The sequence below is a fragment of the Chiloscyllium punctatum genome, chromosome 5 (assembly GCF_047496795.1).
Source record: "Chiloscyllium punctatum isolate Juve2018m chromosome 5, sChiPun1.3, whole genome shotgun sequence".
Classification (NCBI taxonomy): domain Eukaryota; kingdom Metazoa; phylum Chordata; class Chondrichthyes; order Orectolobiformes; family Hemiscylliidae; genus Chiloscyllium; species Chiloscyllium punctatum.
In genome coordinates this window covers 107,392,449-107,418,531 of record NC_092743.1, presented here as the reverse complement: position 1 = coordinate 107,418,531, position 26,083 = coordinate 107,392,449, and the positions used below count along the sequence as shown (strand labels likewise).

At 43.2% G+C, this 26,083-nt stretch overlaps 1 protein-coding gene across 1 annotated transcript in view; it reads right to left on the bottom strand.

Moving 5' to 3' along the window:
* The window catches only part of LOC140476804 (fibrocystin-L-like), a 233,128-nt gene that overhangs the window by 7,199 nt on the left and 199,846 nt on the right, over nt 1–26,083 (bottom strand). The window contains exons 66-74 of the mRNA XM_072569598.1: nt 25,009–25,090; nt 23,357–23,473; nt 21,523–21,688; nt 18,045–18,277; nt 16,368–16,535; nt 12,784–12,941; nt 10,196–10,331; nt 9,146–9,514; nt 379–530 (exon numbers count right to left, since the gene is read on the bottom strand). Of these exons, the coding sequence (XP_072425699.1) occupies nt 379–530; nt 9,146–9,514; nt 10,196–10,331; nt 12,784–12,941; nt 16,368–16,535; nt 18,045–18,277; nt 21,523–21,688; nt 23,357–23,473; nt 25,009–25,090 (1,581 nt within the window). The remainder of the gene's footprint in view (nt 1–378; nt 531–9,145; nt 9,515–10,195; nt 10,332–12,783; nt 12,942–16,367; nt 16,536–18,044; nt 18,278–21,522; nt 21,689–23,356; nt 23,474–25,008; nt 25,091–26,083) is intronic.

Here is a 26,083-nt window from a genome sequence, read left to right as displayed (position 1 = left end):
GGTGGATTTCTTCCAGGTTGTTCATTTTGGTGAGGGGTCAGAGCCATGGATTTAGTGTTGGGGCAACGTGAACTCCTTAACTAAAATTTGTGAAAGCACATTTATAAACTCATTGACAAACCTTAGTGCAAATGTAAGTAAAAATATTCATTATCACACTTTCAGGAAGTAAGTAGGGTGGTCATAATTGAAATATAACCTTGTAAACTAGGTCATAGACATGTTATTCCCAGTTACTGGTAAATATGGGGTGGAGGGGAGAAGATGTTTTTTTTATCCTGCCTGTTTATATAGCTAATTGCATTTTTTGCTGTGATTTTATTTCCACTAGAACAGTGTATATTTGTTGACAGAAATGAAATTCAGACAAAGTGTTACCTGAGCCCACTCTGCATCATCTGGAGGTGGCACTGGACTGGAAAGATCCATTGTAGAGATTGTAAAGGCCAGGGAAGCACTCAGGTTTCCAGTGAGCATGGCCTCACCAAGATTGCTGGCTATTTCCTCCAGATCAGAGAACTTCAGTGTGCCTGAATAATGTGAAATTTACACACATCAGGTCAGTGGACCAAGCTTTCCACAAATCTCTGAACATTTTCACAAGATTAATTCAGCATTTCACATGAAGAGTGACTGGTAGACAAACTGGGACCCAGGGAAATTGCACTTGCACTCAATCATCATTGAGTGGAGTGGCGAGAGGGGAGGGAAATTTCTGCAGACTCCTGACTTCAATGGGAGAACAGTTTAACCAGTGTCAAAATGGCTGACATGAATTCTTCTTTCAAAGAATAGTGAAAGTCTGGAACTAATTCCTTCAAAAGAGTGTGAATGCAGGAGGCCAAATTAAAGGATTGAGACTTCTTTCTTTCTACAGATGCTGCCAGACCTCCCGAGTTTCTCCAGCAATTTCTGTCTTTGTTGTGATCAAGAGATTTTTGTTGGACAATATAATTTGGATGAAAGGTGGAAAAATGGAACTGTGGTACAAATCCAATTAAATGGTGAATAATGTCTGAAAGGCTGAATGGTTTCCTCTTTGTATTTTCCATCTTTTTCCATATCACAATTAAGGGTGTGTGCTGCAGGAAACTATCAAAAGCATTAAATGTACACTGAGTGCTAGAGAATTGCTACACCAGTGATAGTTATACCCTCAGGAAATTAAAAGGGGGAAAGTTTCTATACAAGACAGATGCGTCAACACAATAAGCATGACAAAGGATGTGACAGTGTAATGGGGATGTCACTGGACTAATAATCCTGAACTCCAAACTAGTGTTCTGGGCACTTGGGGTCAAATCCAAATGCACATACTGAAAATTCAATTAAATAAATTTTGGAATTTATAAATGCAAGTCCAAAAACAACCATGTAACCATTGCTGATTCTCATAATTCACTGGTTCACTTCAGGGAAGAACATCTGCCATGTTTATGTGGTTTGACTTACATGTGACTCCTGATCCACAGTAATGTGGTTAATTATGTCCAATGAAATGGTCCAGCTTGACCTTCAGTCACATAAAACTGTTCTGAGTAATGAAATAAAATTGACCACTGACACTGCCATTGTCAATGACCTACACAACCCTGCTGACACTGTGAAGACCACATTCCCAACATCTGTGGAATTAAGCAATTCTATAACCAATGCATCGGATCTAAACTCTTTGGTCCTGCCATATTTAGTCATAAATGGTGGTGCCAAAATTGGGTCGGCTGTCCTACAGACAAGCAGAAGCTTGACATAGTTATACCTTCCAAATAATGCCGCAGGCACCTGCATCACCATTCCACATTATGTTCTTTCCCACCAGCAGGACACAGCAGATGTAACAGCACAGTGGTATACAGTAGAAGTGGAAGCCCTCAACATAAGGTCCAGACCACATGAAATATCATGGCATCAGGTCAAACATGAGGAAGGAAACAAGCACCACTTTAATCTAGACTCTGGTTTCCAGCATCTGCAGTCTTTGTTTTTACCTTATTATCACCAACTGCTCACCCACCATGCCCCAGCTCAGCTGGTAAATTGGTACTCCTCCACATTGAACACTACCTGGAGGAAACACTAAGAGTGGCAAGGGCACAGAATTTAATGTCCATCACCAAGTGCTTGTTATCTCCACTACTGACTGAGCTAACTGTGTCCTAAAAGTCTCATCTAGAGAGAAGGTTGAAAGAAGACTTAATTGAGACATATAAGATAATCAGAGAGTTAGATAGGGTGAACAATGCGAGCCTTTTCCCTCATATGGTGATGGCTAACACGAGGGAACATAGCTTTAAATTGAGGGGTGATAGATATAGGACAGAAGTGAGAGGCAGTTTCTTTACTCAGAGAGTAGTAGGGGCATGGAACGCACTGTCTGCAATAATTGTAGACTCACCAACTTTAAGAGCATTTAAATGGTCATTGGATAAACATATGGATGAAAATGGAATAGTATAGGTTAGATGGGCTTCAGATTGGTTCCACAGGTCGGCGCAACATCGAGGGCCAAAGGGCCTGTACTGCGCTGTAATGTTCTATGTTCACATTGAAGATACCCTTTATTATGTTAGGTGGCATCATCTATGTATTAATAGACATAGACTTTGAAGAGATCTAGCAACTCAAAACTGTGCATCCAGATGTAGGGTCTTGGCACTAGAAAAGTTGGATTCAATGACAATCTATATTTGAATGGCCTGGCATGTTACCCACTCATCCATTACCATCAAGCCAGGAGTTTAACAATCCTGGTTCAGTGGAGAGTGCACGAGGGCATGTGAGGGGGAGTACCAGAGAGACCTAACAATTTAGTGTCAACCAGGTGAAAAAACAACACAGGACAATTTACATGTTAAACACCAGAAACAGCTGCAAAAACAGGGTTAAACAATTCTACAAACAATGGATCAGATCTAAGCTCTGCAGTCCTACCATATTTAGTTATGAATGATGGTGGATAATTAAACCACAAATACCCCCATTCTCAAAGGAGCCTAGCACATGAGTGCAAATGATTTCAGTATTTGTGAACATATTTAGCCAGAAGTGCTAAGGCGATGATCATCTTGGTCCCCTTCAGAGGTCCCCAGCATCATGTGATATCAAGATACAGCTAAAAACTGGATACTGCAGGGTCTTTGAGTCTTTGACATAATTCCAGAAGTTGCTTCTGAAGACCTGTATTCCAGAACTTGCTGCAACCCTAGTGAAACTGTTCCAGTACAGGTACAAAACTAGAATTTACCCAATAATGTTGAAAGGTGTCCGCGAAATGTAAGACAAATCTAACCTGACCAATTACCATCCATCACATGTACAGTGATGGGAAGGATAGTCGACAGTGCTATGGAGAAGCACCTGAATAAGAGTAAGCTGCCCAGTTTGAGTCCCACCAAGGCCTCTGAGCTCCTGACATCATGACATCAAAACAATGACAAAAGAGCTGATTTCCTGAGGTGAGGTGAGAGTAACTGCCTTTGAGATCAAGGCTGCACATGACCAATTGTGGCATCAAGGAGCCCCAGAAAAACTGGAGTAAATGGGAATTGAGGGAAAGCTCTCTGTGGTTACAGTCATAACTAGTTCACAGGAAGATTGTTGTAGTTGTTGGAGGCCAGGTATCTCAGCTCTACAACTTCTCTGCAGGTGTTCCTCAGGGTAGTGTCCTAGGCCTAACCATTCACAGCTGCTTCATCAATGACCTTCCTTCCTTTAGAAGGTCACAAGTGGGTATGTTTGTTGATGATTGCACAATGTTCAGCACCGTTTCTAACCTGTCAGATACTGAAGCAGTCCCTGTCCAAATGCAGAATTACCTGGTCAATATCCTGATTTGAACTGATAATTAGCAAGTAGCATTTGTGCTAACAAGTGCCAGGCAACAGTGAGGACTGCAGATGTTGGAGATCAGAGTCTAGATTAGAGTGGTGCTGGAAAAGCACAGCAGGTCAGGCAGCATCCAAGGAGCAGGAAAATCGACATTTCGGGCAAAAGCCCTTCATCGGGAATCCTGCAAGAATCCTCTACCTTCAAGTACCCCTCCAAGTGACATTTCTTCTTGACTTGATATTATATTGCCATTCCCTCATAGTCGATGGGTGAAAATCTGAAACTCCCTTCCCAACAGCATTGATCATGGGTGTCCCTATGCCCCCAGGGGTGCAGTGTCTCAGTAACGTGACCCACTATCATCTTTGGAAGAACAATTAGGGATTGCCAATAAATGCTAGCCTTGGCAGCCATGTCTTCATTCTATGCCTGAATAATAATTAAAAAGGAACCAGAAAATGGTCTGGCATTTTTGAGCACTTAATGTTATGATGCTGTTGCTGTAAGAGGCGCAATTTGTTCTGGTTTCTTTTGAGACAGATTAAACAAGAGATGACGAGCAGCCTGTCGTAACATAAAGACCTTGTGAGGCCTTGGGGTATTCTTTTAAAGTTGAAACAATTCAAGCAGCAGATTGGAAGCAGCTCTAACAGACCAGGATTTCTAGTCTTTTTTTTAAGCTTTAAATTCAACAAAATGATTTTTTTCCCATTCTCTCGGTTACAGCAAGAAAGTAAGGTTTCTTTTCCTACTACAGGCTTTGCATGTGAGAAAATCTGAATTCTGAATTTTCCTTTTTGCCAAGGGGTGTGTTTCTGGGATGTTACTATATTGGAACAGTTCATTAGCAATAGTTACTGTATCTATAATTGCGTTAAGTTTTCCAATAGACTTAAGTTATTTAAGTTCTTCTTCCTTTTGTTGCATTTTAACTGGAGAGTTTGAATAAATTGCATTTTTACTTAACATTGAATAGTTTGACCAGCTGAATTACATCTGGAACACTGCACTTTACATTTGCCTTTGAAATAAGAAAACGTTAGGTCGAGGCTTAAAATATTTTGAGGGGGTCTGGTCTGGGCCATAAAAATGTACAAAGTATGATACTGAAGGTCAGAAGGTTAAATTGTAAGGAAAATATTCATAACTCTACTTTGTCTGAGACCTGCTAGATGATTTTAGAAAGTTATAAATATTTGATATGCTTTGATTATGTGAGCCACAAAGAAACTAGTTCTGCTGGTGGAGGGAGTCAAAAAGATGGTGAGTAACATTTAGGCCCAGTTCATTCAGGGTGATATCTAGAAGCAATTCTTCACTAAATGGAAATTGAAGATGTGGAATCCCAGAACATGTGAGGACAGAAATGATTTTGGGATTTCAGGACTAGGATTGATATTTTTTAATGAATTCAGAATATCTGGGGATACAACGTTATGACTGGGTAAATCAATGAGTCTACGCACCAACATATATTTTAATATCTTTACCACTTGTCTGACTGTTTAAGAAAATCAGATCAGTTTCATTAGAATAGAGGAGATTCAATGATAATTTGATGGAGTTTTGAGAAGATTTGGAGCTCATGTTGTGGTTCTGGATGTAGGTTTGCTCACTGAGCTGGAAGGTTCACAGAGAGCCACAAAACGACATGATCCTCTCTCACTAGTATCCTTACATACAGATGAGGAAGGACACTACTTTGACCGGGACAACACATTTTAAGACAAGCCAAATAGAGACACACACGAGAATTCCTAGAAGTATGGCATTCTAACCAGAACTCTATCAACAAACACATTGACTTGGATCCCATTTACCAACCCCTAAGAAAAAGAACTGGAAGTGACATCGCCACAGGAAATGATGTCACCAACCCAAAGAAACCCAAACATATAAATAGAAAGCAGGAATTATCAACAGTACTTTACCCAGAGGCCCACTGAAGATGTTACCTAGAAGGATGACGAAACATCTGGAAATGAACGTTCCAGCCATGAAGAATTGGCAGAGGATAAAAATAAACAAACTGTTTCCAGTGATTATAAGTACAGACTAAGGGAGAAATAAATAATAAAACTGAATGCAGGAGATATAGGGTCTGGAAGAGGGATTTATTTACAGAGAGGGTTAGGTTCTGTGAAATCACCATTGGTGTAAGTTGTTAAATGAGACACTATTTAAGAATAGATCTGATTGGTGGCCAAAGGAAAGTGGATAGAAGAATACAGGGGCACAATGGAAAACTGTAATTAGGATTTTGTGTTGAGGACGATAAACACCAACTGTGACTAATTGGGCTGATGGTCTGCTTCACTGTTGTAAGAATGTGCTGCTGGAGTAGGTTGTAATTAACATCTAAAGACAAGAGCCAATTTTTTTTATGTTAAGAAAATCTTGATCTCCAGGTGCCCAGCAATGGATGAGAAGGTGGTGATAAACTGCCTTCTTGAACTGATACAGCTCATGTGGTGATGCGGTGAGGAAGGGGAATCCCAGTGATTCAGTGGCTATTGGGGTGTTATGCCATTTCAGATAGCAATGAGGATTTATCCTCATCGTGTGGGACTGAATCCATGCCCTGTAGACAACAAGTTCACTCCCCAAAGGAGATTAATGACCCAGTCGGTTTTTGTTTTTAAGACAATCTCATAGTTGTCCTGATCACTTCCCTGGCATTGGCCTGGAAGTTGCCACATTTATTGAATTCAATCTCATAGCATGCTTTACTGGGATTTGAATTCTCAGTACAGAGGAACCTTGATTATCTGAATATCAATTATCCAAATTTCAGATTATCCGAAGAAGATCTCAAAGTCCCGATAGAAACATTACCTCAAAGAGGTGTTTCAACACTGATCCTGTCTTTTGTTTACAATGATTAAAAATGAACTCAGCTTACTGAAATGTTGCCGAGAACAGGCCTGGGCATCGATGGGAGCCCAGGCACCGTCTCCAAATGACTGACTGCCCACCTTCTCTCTCTCCACACTTTCCCTGGAGTTCTACACAGGGGTGTATCTTGAACCCCCTTCCCCAAATAATTTCTCCAACATTGTCCTATACAGGGCAAAGGTGGAACTTGTCAAAAGGTTACAGTAAATGTGTGTGTGTGTGTGTGACAGAGAGAGAGTGTGTGTGTGTCTGTGTGTATATGTGCGTGTGTGTGAGAGAGTGGGTGTGTGTGTGGCTGTGTGTGTGTGTCTGTGTGGCTCTGTGTGTGTGTCTGTGTGTGTGTGGCTGTGTCTGTGTGTGTGTGGCTGTGTGTGTGTCTGTGTCTGTGTGGGCTCTGTCTTTGTGTGTGTGAGTGGCTGTGTCATTGTGTGTGTGTGTGTGGGGCTGTGTGTGTGTCTGTGTGGCTGTATGTGTGTGTGGCTGTGTGGGCTCTGTCATATTGTGTGTGTATGTGGGGTGCAGTGTGTGTGTGGCTGTATGTGTGTTTGTGTCTGTGCGTGTGTGGCTGCGTCTGTGTGGGGCTGTGTGTGTGTGGGGGGGGTTGTGTGTGTGTCTATGTGGCTGTGTGTGTGCCTGTGTCTGTGTGGGCTGTGTCACTGTGTGTGTATGTGTGTGTGGCTGTGTGTGTGTGGTGTGTGTATGTGGGCTGTGTATGTATGTGGGGGGGCTGTGTGTGTGGGATGTGTGTGTTTGTCTGTGTGTGTGGGTGTGTGGGGCTGTGTGCGTGGGGTGTATGTGTGTGGTGTGTGTGTATGGCTGTGTGTGTGTTTGGCTGTGTGTGGGGTGTGTATGTGGGGTGTGTGTGTGGGGTGGGTGTGTGTGGGGATGTGTATGCGTGTGTGTGTGTGTGTGTGTGGGTGTGTGTGTGCACGCGGACACTATTTTGAGACTCACCTCCCAAAGGTAGCAGCAACTTACTGTTGGTGTCCAGTCCGGCTGCCCCGGGGGGAAGGGAGGAACAGGGTCTCATGGGGGCGGTGGCTCATGGGGCGGAGGGGGGGATGGGGCAGCTGGGTCGGATGAGGAGGCAGTGTTGGACAGTGATGGTGGAGGGAGGGGCGGGGTTTTGGTGCAGACGGGGGACCGTAGAAGGTAGAGTTGGGGGGGTGGACTGGGGCAGCTGGATGGGCGACGGTGTTGGACGGGGTTGGGGAGTGTGGTCAGTGGGAGGTGCAGACGGGGGGGTTGGTGTTGGACGGAGTTGGGGGGTGCGGACGGTGGGAGGGGTGGACGGGGGTCAGTGTTAGACGGGGTTGGGGGATGTGGACGGTGGGAGGGGTGGACGGGGGTCGGTGTTGGATAGGGTTGGGGGTGCACAGGGGTTGGGGGGTGCGGACGGTGGGAGGGGCGGACGGGGGCAGTGTTGGATGGGGTTGGGGGTGCAGACGGTGGGATGTGCAGATGGGGGGTGGTGTTGGATGGGGTTGTGGGGTGCGGACGGTGGGAGGGGCAGACAGGGGTTGGATTTGGACAAGATGGGGTGTTGTGGATGGTGGGAGGAGCGGACGGGGGTCGGTGTTGGATGGGGTTGGGGGTGTGGACAGTCAGAGGGGTGGATGGAAGGCGGTGTTGGATGGGGTTGGGGGGTGCGGACAGTGGGAGGGGTGGACGGGAGGCGGTGTTGGATGGAGTTGGGGGTGCAGATGGGGAGGGGTGGATGAAAGGCAGTATTGGATGGGGTTGGGGGGTGTGGACGGTGGGAGGGGTGGACGGGGGTCGGTATTGGGCGGGGTTGGGGGGGTGTGGACGATGGGAGGGTTGGACGGGGGTCGGTGTTGGATGGGGTTGGGGGGTGCAGACAGGGAGGGGTGGATGGAAGGCAGTGTTGGATGAGGTTGGGGGGTGGACTGTGGGAGGGGTGAACGGGGGTTGGTGTTGGATGGGGTTGGGGGTGCAGACGGGGAGAGGTCAGGGGCACAGACAGGGTGGCAGGGTCTTGCGTGTGGTGTGTTGCTGCCTAATCTTCTGAACAGGGAGCGGACTTAGCAAGTGCTTGCTGTTTCAATCCCACTGAAACTGATTTGGGGGGGGTGGGTGGGGGCTTCAGCAATGCTGCAAGTCCCTTACACACAAGTGTGTCTCTGCTCAGAAACAAAAACTGAGACAGAGAGAGGGAGCAAGGTTGGCAGAGCGAGGAAAAAGAAAACTTCAGAAAACTCCGAGCCCCAGGGGAGAGGCACTGAATCAATTAACCGAATAATCAATTACCCGAACGAAATATTGGCTGCCCATGTCGTTCGGATAATCAAGGTTCCTCTGTATTTGGATTACTCATCCTGGAGCTTATCATCAATTACTCTGGATATCATTCTTCAGGTACACACAAAGTGATGAGCAGCAGATGTACAAAGTCTCTGATTACCTTCAGTAGAGGTGGTGTTGGTAGAGTTACTATTGTCCACAGAAAAATGCTCTGATGGTGGGTCTCTGATTTCCACTTCAACTGTGATCCCTGTAGCACGCTTCCTGCGGAGCCCTGTCTCACGCACAATGTTAGTAATGCGGATCTTACTTTGAGGTACATTAAGGAACAGGGCAAGATTTTCTACTAGATTGGGGCCGTAAAATTCATCCACTGTCATTGCAGGTAGATTAAAGGAGATGTGAAGGACAGGAGCTGTATGCACTTCAATTGGAGTTGATCCTTTCACCAGAACATTAAGCATCTGATAGGTTCTGTCAAAGTAATTTTCTCCAATGACAGAGGAGTCCAACTTGGGAGTGAATTCTCCTGTGAAGACATAATGAAATGTGTCAAGAAAGCCCAACAATTATTATATTAATATAGAACCATGGGGTTGCACCACACTGTGAAACAATTCTGGTCACCGTGTTCTAAAAAGGATCAAGAAACATTGGATGAGACACAGAAAGGATCTGCAAGAATGACATCAGAAGTGAACAGCAGTGCACATCAAAAAAAAAGTGTCTTTTTTTTCCCAGAAAAGACACAGAACTCTGACAGAGAGTTCTTTAAGATTACAGAAAGGTTTGACAAGGTGACAGAGAAAATGTTTCCATTCATTACGAGACCAAAACAAGTGTCCAGATAGGTAGTCACTAATAAATCTGATCAGGAATTCAGGAGAAACACCTTTATCCAGAGGGTGATGAGAATGTGGAACCTGTTTAGAAACGGAGTGGTTGAGGTGAATTTAAGGGAATGCTGGGTAAACACGTGATGGAGAAAGGAAGAGAAGGATGTGCTGGTGAGGTAAGGGGAGGAGACTCGAGAAGAACAAAAACACCTTTTGGGCCAAAAGGCCTATTTCAGTGTTGTTAATGTTTGTGTTACATTCAACTAAGTCCAGTTAGTGAGACATTCATTTCATTGCAGATTCACTTGAAGTCTGGTGCACTTATTGCCAATATCCAGGTGATTCATAAAGAAAACAGTTTGACTTTGGTTTACCTTCATAGGTTGGGCCCTTTAGTGTGAAGTCAGTGTTGTCAGCATTCCATTTTGCATTAGTAGGGGGTACGAAGGTATTATTCACATACACATCCAGTCGTTGAGATGTGGAGTAATATATTGCCAAACGTATAACCTTTTTTTAAATAACAAAAATGATTATTAGCTTCAAATTTATTACCTTTCACTTCCTGCCACATAAATGCATTTCTTTCTATTTATGCAAAGTGAGATACATGGCTATTTAACTTGTAGACTCTCTGTTACATTTTCCCAAAAAAATGCTGCAGTTAACCCTTCTCTGGTCTCTTTTAGAAACACCCTATTTGATTGTGAGCTTTAAACACCTCACACTCTGTCTATAACAATACAACAAGCAAATAAAAAATTCAAGATAGCCAAAAACCTATTTCAGAATTTATCATCAATGTAATAATTTGTACATGTTCGTTAAAAGATAACAGGTAATTATAGATTAGATTACTTACAGTGTGAAAACAGGCCCTTTGGCCCAACAAGTCCACACCGACCTGCCGAAGCGCAACCCACCCATACATTTACCCCTTACCTAACACTATGGACGATTTAGCATGGCCAATTCACCTGACCTGCACATCTTTGGACTGTGGGAGGAAACCCACGCAGACAATGTGCAAACTCCATACAGTGAGTTGCCTGAGGCAGGAATTGAACCCGGGTCTCTGGTGCTGTGAGGCAGCAGTGCTAACCACTGTACCACCGTGCCACCCATCTCCTGTGTATGCCATATTTCTTGGTCATGCTTGAGGCTGGCACTTTCCTACGATTTCCCATTTTAAATTGTGAAATGATTTGTCACATGTTCTATCACATGTCCAGCAGATGTCTAATTCTAATCCCCTGGTCCCAATTTTAAGGGGGATAAGGGGAAGATTGAGAGTTAGAATCCAGATTTGTTTCTGATCTATTTTTACACCATCCAAATCTTATTTGAATCAAAACAAAAAGATGTTTTATCAAACCCTCCTGGTGCTGAATGTTTGAATCTTCCTGGGATATCCATACAATGCTCTGAATATATGTGGGTTATCAAGAGATTAATAGCAATAGCAGACAAGATGTAGGGCAGTGGGAACCAAGCACTAGGCATCAGGCAAGATAAAGATATGAAGAATAAAAATTAAGGTTCAGATTCACTGTGTGCTGATAGTGTTCAGAATTTGTGTCTTTGTCATTCACTGGTTTAGCAAAGGGGTTCCATTTTCACACACTGACACTGATACTCCCACACCAGACTCTGCTCAGTATTAATCCCTCTCCATCCATGTCTTCACTCTTTTACCATCAGTCTCCTTCATGCAGTTGATCACCTCTTTCTCAGTGAATGCAAGAAATTTTAATTCATCTTTCCAGATCTGAATCTCAAGGGAATTGGACCCAACCAATATTAACTTTAACCAGTGTAAAATTGGGTTAGATGTAAAACTAAAGTTTTACCATATGGTGCAGTTTACTGAAGGATGAGTGAGGTTCAGGTTGCCTCCTCTTGTGCATAACCCTTTTGTTGCCAACTGCTTCTGCGAGCCTCAGGTCCTCAGACACACACACACACACACACAGACACACACAGACGCACACACAGACACATACACAGACGCACACACACACACACACACACACACACACAGACGCACACACATACACACACACACACACAGACGCACGCACACACACACACACACACCACACACACACACGCACACACACCACACACACACACAGACACACACACACACACACACCACACACACACAGACGCACGCACACACATACACAGACGCACACACACCACACACACACAGATGCATACACACAGACACACACACACCACACACACCACACACACAGACACACAGACACACACAGACGCACACACACCACACACAGACGCACACACACCACACAAACAGACACACACACAGACAAACACACACAGACACACACACACACAGACAAACACACACAGACACACACACCACAGACACACACACCACACACAGACGCACACACACCACACACACATACACACCAACACACACCACAGACACACACACCACACACAGACGCACACACACCACACACACAGACACACACACACAGACACACACACACAGACACACACACTCAGACACAGACGCACACACAGACGCACACCACAGACACACACACACCACACACACACAGACACACACACTCAGACACACACACTCAGACACACACTCATACACACACTCAGACACACACACACAGACACACACACAGACACACACACACAGACAGACAAACACACACAGACACACACAGACAAACACACAGACACAGACACACACACACAGATACACAGACAAACACACACACACAGAGACACACACACACAGACAAACACACACAGACACACACACACACACACACACACACAGAGACAAACACACACACACCTGACCAATTAGGCAATGTTGTACTTACGCATTTGGTTAATGAGAAAAACATTCTGAAATTGGGCAAACATGGTATATAAAACATGAGCTCTGGCATCAACACCTCCTTACTTTGCTGTCATCTGTGTTGAGAAGAATTATGCGTAGGTTCTGAGGGCTAACGCCAGTGAAATATAACTCGTATGACTTGTTTGTGGCCACAACTGCGTGGAAGATTGAGGCTCTCTTGTTGCAAGCATAGGAAGAACACCAGCCATGATCCTGGGGGCCTGGTACAATAAAAAATAATCAAACTATTTCACACGGCCAAGCAACACAGCTTAAAGCCTGGGCAGGATTTTAATCAATCACGCTTCAACAATCATTGAGTAAGACCCATTTTATTTCGGTTTATGCTTTTTAAGGTGAAACCCTAACTCTGGATGTCGAAAGTGGTGCGGGAAGCATGAATAATTTGGGTCCTGACCACATGCCTCAACAGCCCCACAAAACTGTTTTAAAATCAAAATGGTCTAATAGATCAGAAGGTGATCAGCAGCCGATTCACAGCACTGGGTGCCCTCCAAGATATAGGCGCTGCCTTCCTGACCATAGCATAAATCAGGGACTGTGTCATCAGGCATTATTACTGACTTCCTGAGGAGAGCAGGAAGCATTTCAGAGGGTTAGTAGCATGACGGGCTGGAAGGTCTTAATTCATAAAATTTCATAAGAACCAGGAGAATGAGGCCATCTGGCCCTTCAAGCCTACTCTGCCATTCAATGAGATCATGCTTGATCTATTCATGGCCTCAGCTCCACTTACCGGCCCTTTCAATATAACCCTTAATTTCTTTGCCGTTCAAAAAGTTATCTATTTTAGCTTTAACAACATTCAGTGAGGCAGCCTCAACTACTTCACTGGGCAGGGAATTTTACAGATTCACAACCCTCTGAGTGAAAAAGTTCCGAATCGAGTGTGGTGCTGGAAAAGCACAGCAGGTCAGGCAGCATCCGAGGAGCAGGAGAATTGACGTTTCGGGCATAAGCCCTTCGTCAGGAATCGTGATGAAGGACTTATGCCCGGAATGTCTATTCTCCTGTTCCTCAGATGCTGCCTGACCTGCTGTGCTTTGCCAGCACCACACTCTCAACTCTGATCTTCAGCACTTGCAGTCCTTACTTTCTCCTAAAAAAAGTTCCTTCCCAATTCATCAGCACCCTACACAGCTGCAACATAACCTCCCTGCTTTTCAACTCAATCCCTTTAGCAATGAAGGACAAAATTCCATTTGCCTTCTTAATTACCTGATGCATCTGCAAGCCAACTTTCTGTGACTCATACACAGGGGCATCCAGGTCACTCTGCATAGCGGCTTGCTGCAATTTTTTGCCATTGAAATAATAGTCTTTTTTACCGTTGTTCCTATCAAAATGGATGACTTCCCATCTAGTAACATTGGACTCCATCTGCCAGACCTTTGCCCACTCACTTAAACTATGCATATCGGCTTGCTGACTGAGCTAGAAGGTTTGTTTTCAGACATTTCATCACTGTACTAGGTAACATCTTCAGTGAGCCTCTGGATGAAGCACTGGTGGTGTAGCCCGCTTTCTATTTATGTGTTTGAGTTTCCTTGGGTTGGTGAAGTTATTTCCTGTGGTGACATAATTTCTTGCGGTGATGTCATTTCCTGTTCTTTTTCTCAGGGGGTGGTAAATAGGATCCAAGTCAATGTGTTTATTGATAGAGTTCTGGTTGGAATGCCATGCTTCTTGGAATTCAACTCACCACAAAAAGACATGACCCACTTCTCACTACTATTTACATACAGAAGAGGAAGTAGTCCAGTTTGACTGGGACAACATATCCATCCTAGGACAAGCCAAACAGAGATACACATGAGAATTCCAGAAGCATGGCAGTCCAACCGGAACTCTATCAGCAAACACCTTAACTTGGATCCTATTTACCACCCCCAGAGAAAAAGAACAGGAAATGACATCACCAACCAGAGACTCAAACACATAAATAGAAAGCGGGCTATATCTCCAGTGCTTCATCCAGAGACTCACTGAAGATGTTATCTGGTATGATGACAAAATATCTGAAAATGAACCTTGCAGCTCAGCAAGCAAACCTACATCCAGAACCTCAACTTGAGCTACAAATTTTCTCAAAACTAACTATCACTTAAACTCTCTATGTTCCTCTGCAAATTTTCATAGTCCTCTGCAGACTTTGTTCTACCACTCATCTTAATGTCATCCGCAAATTTTGATACATTACACGAGGTACTCAACTACAAATAATCTTAAAAAATTGGTGAATAGTTGCAGTCCCAATGTTGATCCCTGAGGCACACCACTAGACACTGATCGCCAGCCAGAAAAGTACCCATTTATCCCCATTGTTTGCTTTCCGTAGTTAACCAATCCTCTATCGATGCTAATACATTGCCCATAACACCACGTATCTTTATCATGTGCAGTAGCCTTTTGTATGGCACCTTCTCAAATGCCTTTTGGAAATTGTGAAGTAATGATGAAGATCCAGCACTCACATCATACAAAAACATCAGAACAGTTTAAATAAAACAAAAACAGAGAAACCTTAATTGGCTGTGCAAAGAATGCCTCGGACTGCTCTGGTTCATTGAAATAGAGCTTGAAAATTTAGTTCTGAGTTAGATAGACCCCTCATTAACCAACTTCTCAAGGGACCTAAAGGGTCGTTAGTTGACAGCAAGTGGGCTTCCCATTCCCCACTTCCTGCCAGTCCTTGGAAAGTCCTGTCGGTAGTGGGAGCCCAAGATGGGCTCTGGGACCAAGATATTCATATTGTGACCATACTGTCAGCTTTATAGAATCATGGAGTCGTACACCATGGAAATAGATTGTTCATCTGCTCCAACCAGATATCCCAGTCTGACTGAATCCCATTTGTCCATATTTGGCCATATGCTGTAAACCCTTCTTATTCATGTACCATCCAGATACCTTTTAAATGTTATAATTGTTCTGCATCCACCAATTCCTCTGGCAGTTTTTTCTAGACACGGACCACCCTCGGTGTGAAAACATTATCCCTCAGGTCCTTTTCAAATCTTTCCCCTTTCACCTTAAACCTATACCCTATAGTTTTGGACTCCCCTACCCTAGGAAAAGGGCCATGGCTATTCACCCTACCTCTGCCCCTGATGATTTTATAAACTATTATAAGGTCACCACTTTGCCTTCCACACTCCAGGGAAAAAAGCCCCAGCCCATTCGGCCTCTCCCAATAACTCAAACCCTCCAGTCTCAGGAACCTTCTTGTCAATCTATTATATACTCACTCAAGTTTAACAACATCCTTCCTGTAGAAGGGCAATCAGAATTGTATGTGGTATTCCTTTGTTTGAGGTCAGCAGTAAGTGTTATTAGTTAATCGCTGATCATAAATTCCAGCTCAACATTTCAGGGCAAGCAATGAGCTTATATCAGAATCAAACACTTCATTGGAGATGCATTTGAAGTATCACAGTGAGGAATGCACGGGAAAATAACAAATAGAAAGCTCTGTGATAAAGTGGAGGGATTAAATGGCAAAAGATCTCTGACTTAGGGGTGCTGACCCATTCCAACTTCTGATTCCGAAATTGCCTGTGACTCTTTTACATTAAATATTTTGTAGTTTTGTGAAATATCTGTCGCAGATTTGAAATGATACATACCATTAATAAGGTCAACGTAACCCTCTGTAAGCAGAGCTACTGGGGACACCCGCCTGGTCTCTGAATCAGGATCCAGGCTTTCAATAACCAGTATTTCATAGTTTAACCCAAAGCATTTGTAGCTTTGCCAGTCGGGCATGTAGGTACAAGTGGAATCTCGAATAATTCCTGTGGGAAAACAACGTATGGTGATTTAGTACTGTACTGATAAAGATGGTCACCTTAAAGGAATGCTGTGACAGAGACAGAAATAACTCGTCCCATTTAAATACTATTCATTTTTCAACTTCAACCCAGGTAAAGGAGGTTTGTCCTTTTTCATAGATGGCCACAGATTGATAGAGCACAGATTGATAGAGCATAGGAAAGACCTATCAGCCCATTGTGCCTGTGTTCAACTCTTGGAAAGACATATCTAATTAATCTCCAATCTTCCCACTCTTCCCCAATCCTTCAACAATTACTTCAATTCCAAGTATTTATTTAATTCTTTTTTTAAAGCTGTAATGAACTTACTTCCATTGCCCTTTCAGGCAGATTCAGATCACTAAAACTTACAGTGCAAAAATAATCTTTCTGGTTCTTTTGTTAATTATCTTTAATCTGTGTCCTCTGGTTAGCAACCTTCCTGCTGCTGAAAACAGTTTCTTAGAAGCTTAGAATCCCTACAGAGTAGAAACAGGCCATTCGGCCCAACAAGTCCACACCAACCCTCCAAAGAGTCTCCCACCCAAACTCATTACTCTATATTTACCACTGACTAATGCACCTAACCTACACTTCCCTGAACACTATGGGCAATTTAGCATGGCCAATTCACCTAATCTGCACATCCTTGAATTTGGGAGGAAACCGGAGCACCTGGAGGAAACCCATGCAGACACAGGGAGAATGTGCAAACTGCACACAGACAGTCACCTGAGGCTGGAATCGAACCCAGGTCCCTGGCACTGTGAGGCAGTAGTGCGCCACCGTGCCACCCATAATTCACTATCCACTCTAAAACCCCTCATGATTTTGAACAACTCTGTTAAGTCATCTCTTATCTAAGAAGCACAATCCAGCTGTTCCAGTCTCTCCTTAGTTTCAGTTTAGTTTGGATCCCTGTAAACCATCACTGAGATTCCCTGAATGTTACTTTTCAACTTTGCTGCTGTCAGTTCTTTGGGTCAGAGCAAAACAACTGTCTGATTGGCTTATTGTTAGAGAAAGTGCACATTTGATGAGATCAGACCAGTCAATTTAAATGCACAGGAAATCATTCAGGGTGTGAAACAACCTGATGATTTGCTGCCAAGCAATAAAACTGATAACTCATTATTATCTTCCTTGGCAGATAATTCCACTCTCTTCACCCATCCCAGTAATCACTCATGTGGTCCACACACGGAACTAAATTCTCTGAACACATCATTCACTGATATGCTATGGATTTCAAGAATCTGAAATAAAAACAGAAAATACTGGAAACATTTAGCAGGTTTGTGGAGAGAGTTAGAGTTTTCAGACTAATTTAACTTTCTTCTGAACCTGAAATAAAGACTCTGCTGCTTTTCTCTCTTCCACCTTCATTCCTCATTACTCAACTTGCTCTCATTCTTCCTTCTTACACTAAAGTTTGACTGAAACACCAAACCACATACAGGGTCCAATCAATCAAAAGGTTCAGTTCCAAACCTTTGTGTGGTGCAATCTGAGAGACTGGAATACGATTGCCATTTAAATGTGTCAACATGGTTTTTGGAATTCGATAATCCCCAGTCCCGTAGCGACGGTCACCATCCCATTCATATTCTGACTGAGGGACAACTGCTCCGACTGCCCCCAGGAATGAGCCATCAAGATCTTTCAGCAGTGTCTTCTTCTTGGCATCACAGACCATGTCCACACAGTCCGCAGGGTTTACTTTCCTGTGAATGGTCAACAGCATCAAACACAACTGGGTCAGAATGGGCCTTTTTCTGAAGTGAGGTCGTCAAGAGAATGAGGAAACGAAGAATGCAACAATACATAGCAGACAGAAAGCTGAAAACAAAACAGAGTCTGCAGGAAACATTCAGCAAGTTAGCTACTATCTCAGGGCAAATGCAGGAGCTGGTTGGAGTGGTCAAACTGAATTTACAGATAAACAGTGCACCAATGGGAACACTACAAAAGGCAAAGAGAGGGACACTGCCCACCCCCACCACCACCCACCACCACAAACACACACACACAGAGACTCAGATACACGCACATACAAAACTACACATTCATTTACCCTCACATATACAAGTACATGAAACAGATACACCACTCCCACCTGTATACACACATACACATAAACCGAGAGTTACATCACAATGAATAGTCTGCCTGTCATGATGAAAATCCAATCACATCATTCCCAATATCCAAGAATTATAGTTTAGAGTTAGCCCAGCATTTACACATTTAAATGACCAACTATATCCAGTTAAATCCCATTTTGATATCCCTGTTGTCTGGAATGCTTAGTGCATACAGCAGACCAGACCAGAGCAGGTTTGTTTCAGTTAATTTATTTTAGATAACCAGGGTACCTCCTGTGGATATGGTTCAAAGACATTTTGGATGGGGGGTGGGGGTGGGGGAAGGGGGTTGGGGGTCAGGGACTGGAGAAGTTGAATTGGCTAAATGCCTTTGGGTCAGGGCAGTGTCAGCTCCTCTTTGAGATTGTTTCGGGGAGACTGGGCACCTCCTAGCAGAGCGCTTTAGGGAACATCTCCGAGACACCCGCACCAATCAACCAAACCGCCCCGTGGCCCAACATTTCAACTCCCCCTCCCACTCTGCCGAGGACATGGAGGTCCTGGGCCTCCTTCACCGCCGCTCCCTCACCACCAGACGCCTGGAGGAAGAACGCCTCATCTTCCGCCTCGGAACACTTCAACCCCAGGGCATCAATGTGGACTTCAACAGCTTCCTCATTTCCCCTTCCCCCACCTCATCCTAGTTTCAAACTTCCAGCTCAGTTACTGTCTCCTTGACTTGTCCGACCTGCCTATCTTCTTTTCCACCTATCCACTCCACCCTCTCCTCCTTGACCTATCACCTTCATCTCTTCCCCCACTCACCCATTGTACTCTATGCTACTCTCTCCCCTCCCCCACCCTCCTCTAGCTTATCTCTCCATGCTTCAGGCTCACTGCCTTTATTCCTGATGAAGGGCTTTTGCCCGAAACGTCGATTTCGCTGCTCGTTGGATGCTGCCTGAACTGCTGTGCTCTTCCAGCACCACTAATCCAGTATTTGGTTTTCAGCATCTGCAGTCATTGTTTTTACCAAGAGTATGCCTAAGTTATACACAAACCCATTGGAACTGTCAACGAACTGTCAAATAGCCAATGGATTTACCCACAGGTCTGAAGGTTTCTATGCCTCTTTCATTTTGCATGATTTCACAAGAAGCCATTTTCAGAGTGCAGTGTGTTCCATATCAGTTTGATTGACAGCTACTAGTAGCTTTGGATTTTTTGATGTGGGACTACAAATTCTAATTCTTCTTGCATTTGAATGAAATGTTTGTTTATGCAAAGTTTTATTAAGGTGATGGGGTTATGAAGCACCATTAAAAAAATGAATAGATGGATATTAAATAGCATACAGTGTATAGATGGCATAGAGGATATCAGGTGGTATTGCTTGGCATGGAAAGAGAATGGAGAGATGGAAAGAGTATGCACGAGGCAGTTGTGAGGAGGAGGGGTATTTTTGGATTTTGGCCTTATTTATTAAACACCAGTGCATGGGTCCAGGCATCACGCCCAGCCCACATCGGTTGTTAACAGCCTTGTCTCACATCCTGTCGTCTTCTAGCCCATCATTCAAGGAACCCTGCCACCTCAGAATGAACATCCAATCTCTGAGACCTGATTTTATTGGATTAGGTTTATAGAACCTGGAAATGTCCCCTCTCTGCATTCTCAACCTGGAAACAAAATTCAGGACCAAAAAATAACCCTTCACAATCACACAAATACGTATTTACAAACAATATGCACACATATATATTCACATATACAGTTACTTATATTTGCGCACACACACACACACACACACACACATTCTATATCAAGGTCTGTGCCTGATTCTAGACGAACTTTAGGTTTCACGTATACTCCCTGCAAACCTGTATTTCAAGCATTGTTGGAAGTAATATGAATTTTACATGTTTTTGACACTTTGCACAGCAACACAATATGCCAAAAGGCTTTTGAGCAAATTAAATATTTTAGGAGTGCAGTCATTGCTGTATTGTAGAAAATATGGCAGTTAATTTACACTAAGCAAACACTTACAAATCAACATGTAGCAATGACCAAATAATCTGTTTTTTGGGATGCTGATTGAGGCGTAAATATTGGTGCCAGCCCTTGAAGAGAACTCTCCTGATGTCCACCTGAGAGGACTAACAGGCCTTGGTTGAATGTCTCACCTCTGACATTGCTGCACTCCTCAAAATAAGCCTTGATGTTGTACTTAAATCCCAGTAGAGGGACTGAAATCCATTGCAGAATAGAATCATTACAGCACACAGGGTATCCAATTAAGTCCAGTCTTCCCATTGGGAGTTGAGCATGCTATCCAATGAAATATGAAGAGATTTTACCCACAAGACTAGAGAGTTCCACTCAGCTTGTGGAGCAGATAGGTGAAAGTGAGGACCGCAGATGCTGGAGATTAGAGTCAAGTTTAGAGTGGTGCTGGAAAAGCACAGCAGGTTAGGCAACCAACCGAAGAGCAGGAAAATCGACATTTCGGGCAGGAGCCCTTCATCAGGAGGACAGATGGCTTTGCATTGGATGCATATTCCTTGCATGGCCTATTATTCAGCTTCATTGGGGTCAGTGGAATTAAAGATCAGATGTTGTTTATAATGGGAGCCGGGACATCATCGTCTGAGTTGAATTTCTACTTCCTGCCTTTCTAAACAATATTAAAGGCCATTAAATGTATGGGAGTTGGGACTGTAGTCAGTGTGCAATTTCTTGGTGAAGAGATCAATATTTACACCTTGTTTATATGCAGCATGAGAAAACGAGCATTCATGACTGAGGTCAGCACACAAACACCTGTTAATGCTTAGTAAATCAGTTCTGAAACTATTGCTGATTTCAGTTTCACAATAACTCACGCCACATTAGGTCTGTGTATGAAGACTTTGCCTCGCTCCTCACTGTCCACAATAGTGATTCCCTTCACCAGAATGGGATGCTGAAAATCCTCATTCATTGGATTAGTGATAAACATAACATTCAGTTTGTTGGAACATGTGCCCTTGAATCCAGCAAAAGTCGTATCTTCAAGTAAAGGAAAGTATATCATTAGTTTCCTCACAAAGAACAAAACAGCAAATGTTTCAGTTTCAAATATCTCACAAACTTAAAGATGACACACGCCTTCAGTGCCCAATAGTGTTTCCTTCAAATTGATACAAAAATCTGACTTGGCGCACTGACTCACTAGTTCAGTGGGCACACTAGCTCACTGCATCATGAACTCAGTATGCAACTGATAATCTCAACAAATATCCTTTTGCTGCAGTCACGACACATGATCTCCTTTATCTTCCCTGCACAGAATCCCATGTACATAAAAGTATTTCCAAGGCTAAACAGGATCATACAGTACAGGAGTTGGAAGGTCATGTTGCGGCTGGACATTGGTTGGGCCACTGTTGGAATATTCTGTGCAATTCTGGTCTCCTTCCTATCGGAAAGATGTCGTGAAACTTGAAAGGGTTCAGAAAAGATTTACGAGGATGTTGCCAGAGTTGGAGGATTTGAGCTACAAAGAGAGGCTGAACAGGCTGGGGCTGTTTTCCCTGGAGTGTCGGAGGCTGAGGGGTGGCCTTATAGAGGTTTACAAAATTATGAGGGGCATGGATAGGATAAGTAGAGAAAGTCCTTTCCCTGGGATCGGGGAATCCAGAACTAGAGGGCATAGGTTTAGGGTGAGAGGGGAAAGATATAAAAGAGACATAAGGGGCAACTTTTTCACGCAGAGGGTGGTATTTGTATGGAATGAGCTGCTAGAGGATGTAGTGGAGGCTGGTACAATTGCAACATTTAAGAGGCATTTGGATGGGTATATGAATAGGAAGGGTTTGGAGGGATATGGGTCGGGTGCTGTCAGGTGGGACTAGATTGGATTGGGATATCTGGTCAGCATGGACAGGTTGGACCGTAGGGTCTGTTTCCATGCTGTACATCTCTATGACTCTATGACTCTATAAGTTCACCTTTTTCCACACTAGCTTACCCCTTCAAAATGCAAATTCAGCTGCACTATTTATTTAATTCAACGTCGTATGGAAAAGTATTCATTCCAAATCCTAGTTGCCAATTACTCAGGGGTCTACTGGGCTGTTTCAGAGAGCAGTTAGATAGATGTCTGATGAGAGCCTAATATTGGCTAAAAGCAACAATCCCAATTCATAAAGAGGATTTTAGTGGAACAGCTGGGTTTTTCCAACAATCTGACAGCTGTGTGTTCTGCTTTTTATTAACAGAGCTTTGTTTAAACTGACTCCTAATTCTCAAACTACCCCCAGTGGCAGTGATTTCTCGCGATATTTAGATTATTAATTCCAGAAGAGAAAGATGGAAATGCTGTGTGAATAGTTTGAATGTGTAAACATCTTTTTACCAGTTACACATTCTCATCAGGCAAAGCTTTGCTCAAAATGCATGTTATAGGATGTCACTGTGTCAACTGCACTGGGTGTGGGATCTTGCTTTACTTTTCTTGAATGTGTTGTATCTTTTGATTCTTGTGTCTAAAGATTCACACCTCACCCAGTTATATCATCTTTCCATTGGTATAATGTATTTCACTTTTAACAACTCAAATATCCTTCATTAATCATTTGAAATGTTACACAGGCAAAAAAATATTTCTATCCCCTGCTGATCAATTATATCCACAGTTCAGTTCAGACAGAGTCAGGGTTATTTTTTTTCACTTACTTTCTATGATCATTTGTCCACCGACTGCAGGGTAGGATGTCAAGCTATCGTGTGGCATATCAGGTGCGTTGTTACCAGCAGAGGCAAACGTTGGCCAGTATATTCCATTCCTGTCCACTGGTTAATGAAACAAAACATTGACTAATCATTAGGTTTTGCAGCTAATCTGCATTGGTCTTAACCAAGGAAGATGACATTACCTAATCCATGATATACAAGAAGTTTCTGGGAAACTGAATGGTTTCACTTTGGGTCAAGAAGAGGAGGCACTAGGGAGGCCGTCAGGAATTAAAATGGAGAGTTCACCCACTCCGGAAAGGAGAGCTGGAAGTAAGGTTAGAAATTGCAAAGCACTAACTTAAACCTCTAATTCTCCATAGATACAGGAACAGGAGGACTGCAAATGTTACCCTATTGTTCAAAAAGGATGTATTTAAATGCACATGGGAGAAGGGTGGATTTAAATGAAAGAAATTGGACCTTGCTTGAGTGGGCCATAAACACTGGCAAAGACTGATTGGACTGAATGGCCTGTCATGAGCATTGCAGATATGTTATAATGCAGAGGTTGGGAGATGATGACTACACTCTATGCCCTGTGCGAAGGGGAAATCTGGAAATTACAGACAGTTCAGTTTAATGTCAGTGGTGAGGAAGGTCTCAGAAACAATTTCCAGGAGAAAAATTAATATCCACTTAGAAAAGTGCAGATTATTAAAGGAAAGCCAACATGAGTTTGTTAAAGGCCATTTGTTTTTGACGAAGATGATTGAGTTTTTTGATGAGGCAGCAGAGAGGATGGACGACAGCAACATCGGCATTTATTACCCTTCAGGATTGTTAGTCTTAGTGAAGTCCAGAGAATAGGGACAATGCAACACAGATACAAAGGCATAGAAAACGTAGTTGTGAATGGCGGCTTTTTAGACTGAAAGGAAGATATAGATGAAATCTCCATAGTTCAGCACAAGGACCACTGCTGTTTATGATATACATTAATTACTTAGACTTAGGGGTAAAGGGCACAAGTTTGAAACTTGGAGATGGCATGAATCATGGAAGTACAGTAAACAGTCAGAAATGTGGTATCAATCCTCAATAGGGCATAGACTGCTGGACTTGATGGATACATAACAAATATAATCCAACTCAGAACACTTTGGCAAGAAGAATGAGGAGAGACAATACAAGCTGAATGGGAGAGTTTCAAAGAGGGTGCATTAAGAGAGAGCACCCGAGCAGAGAATCCATTTCTAATGGTTGAAAGCTTGATAACTGGAGAATAACTAGATTTAAAATGATTGATAAAAGTAGTGGAGGCAACATATTCAACAGTTACCATCTGCAGGAAATTGGATAAATATCTGAAGAAGAAAAACATTGCAGTGACACAGGGAAAGATGGAACCAGTGGAATGAACTGGGTTCAAAAGAGAAAATGCTGGAAAATCTCAGCCGGTCTGGCAGCATCTGTAAGGAGAGAAAAGAGCTGATGTTTCGAATCTAACTGATCCTTTGTCAAAGCATAAACTGGGTTATTGTTTGAAAGAACATGCACAAACTGAAGGAATTTCATCTGTGCAGTACCATTCTATGATTTTCCTTGGAAAAACAGATTGTCCTTACCTGAAGCTTTTCTAAAATTCTGCTTACCCTTTTTGTGGCTCAGAATAGAATCATCTGGTTGTAAATCCAAGCAGCTGAAGATGGGGCTAACTCCTACCAGTAAGGCATTCTAGGGACAAACAGATAGCAACACAGAGATTATTGTCCAATACAAGACCAAAGTCAATCTAGTTCACCCTCCACCAACCTGCACTATCATAATACAATCATAATGGAGTGACCATAGTGATACATTTCTGCCGGTGAGTCTGTAACAGAGGCCAACATGAGGAAAACCCCCTGTGGTCAAACAGCTTTGGAAACACGGTGTTCCCCTGTTCCTCCTGAGACACCTCCAATTACCACATGATATTTCTCAAATTACTCAAATCCCCTTCCCAGAATGTACTTTTATCAGGGAAATCTCTCTAATTTGCATCTGAATGAATCAGTATTCCCTTCTGTCTGCTTCAGAGCCCACTTGCACTGATTAACCACTCACTCAGTGAAATATTATTCCTGCAGATTGGTTCCTGGTTACCCCCATCTGTTAATTCTGGATTATTAATCCACACGACAAACAAAAAAAATCATTGATAGAACTTAACAACATTTCTTCTATTTTCTGCCCTTAGACTGGTCAAACCCCTCAGTGCCATCAATCCATGAGAGGTAGCACATGGAGATAGGTTGGCAAACCACCCATGTTGTTATTGGGGTGGACCACCGATGGGAGCTGGTTTACAGCAGCTCAGAGTCTACCGAAGGGAGTGTGAGCTGAGAATATCCTACAGCCGGGATAAGAGGGCAGTTAAACATCTGCTCGGCACCTTCTGAAACAGCAAGTGTTTGTTACACTCCCCAACCCTCAGCGCAGTGTTTATTTAGCCGCGTAGTAATTTTATAACACTCCTGCCAGCCCTGCATTTATATAACCTACCTAGTCCATGTTTTTAGTATTCTAATCACCTTCCCAGCAATTTTATAACAACCCCGGCTGAATAATTTTATAACACCTTCCCAGTCCAGTGATCTTATCCCTAAGAGCCCAGTGTTTACCTAAAGCCCCCAACCAGTTCAGTGGTTTTATAAACGGCCCCAAAATCAGTAATTTCATAATACC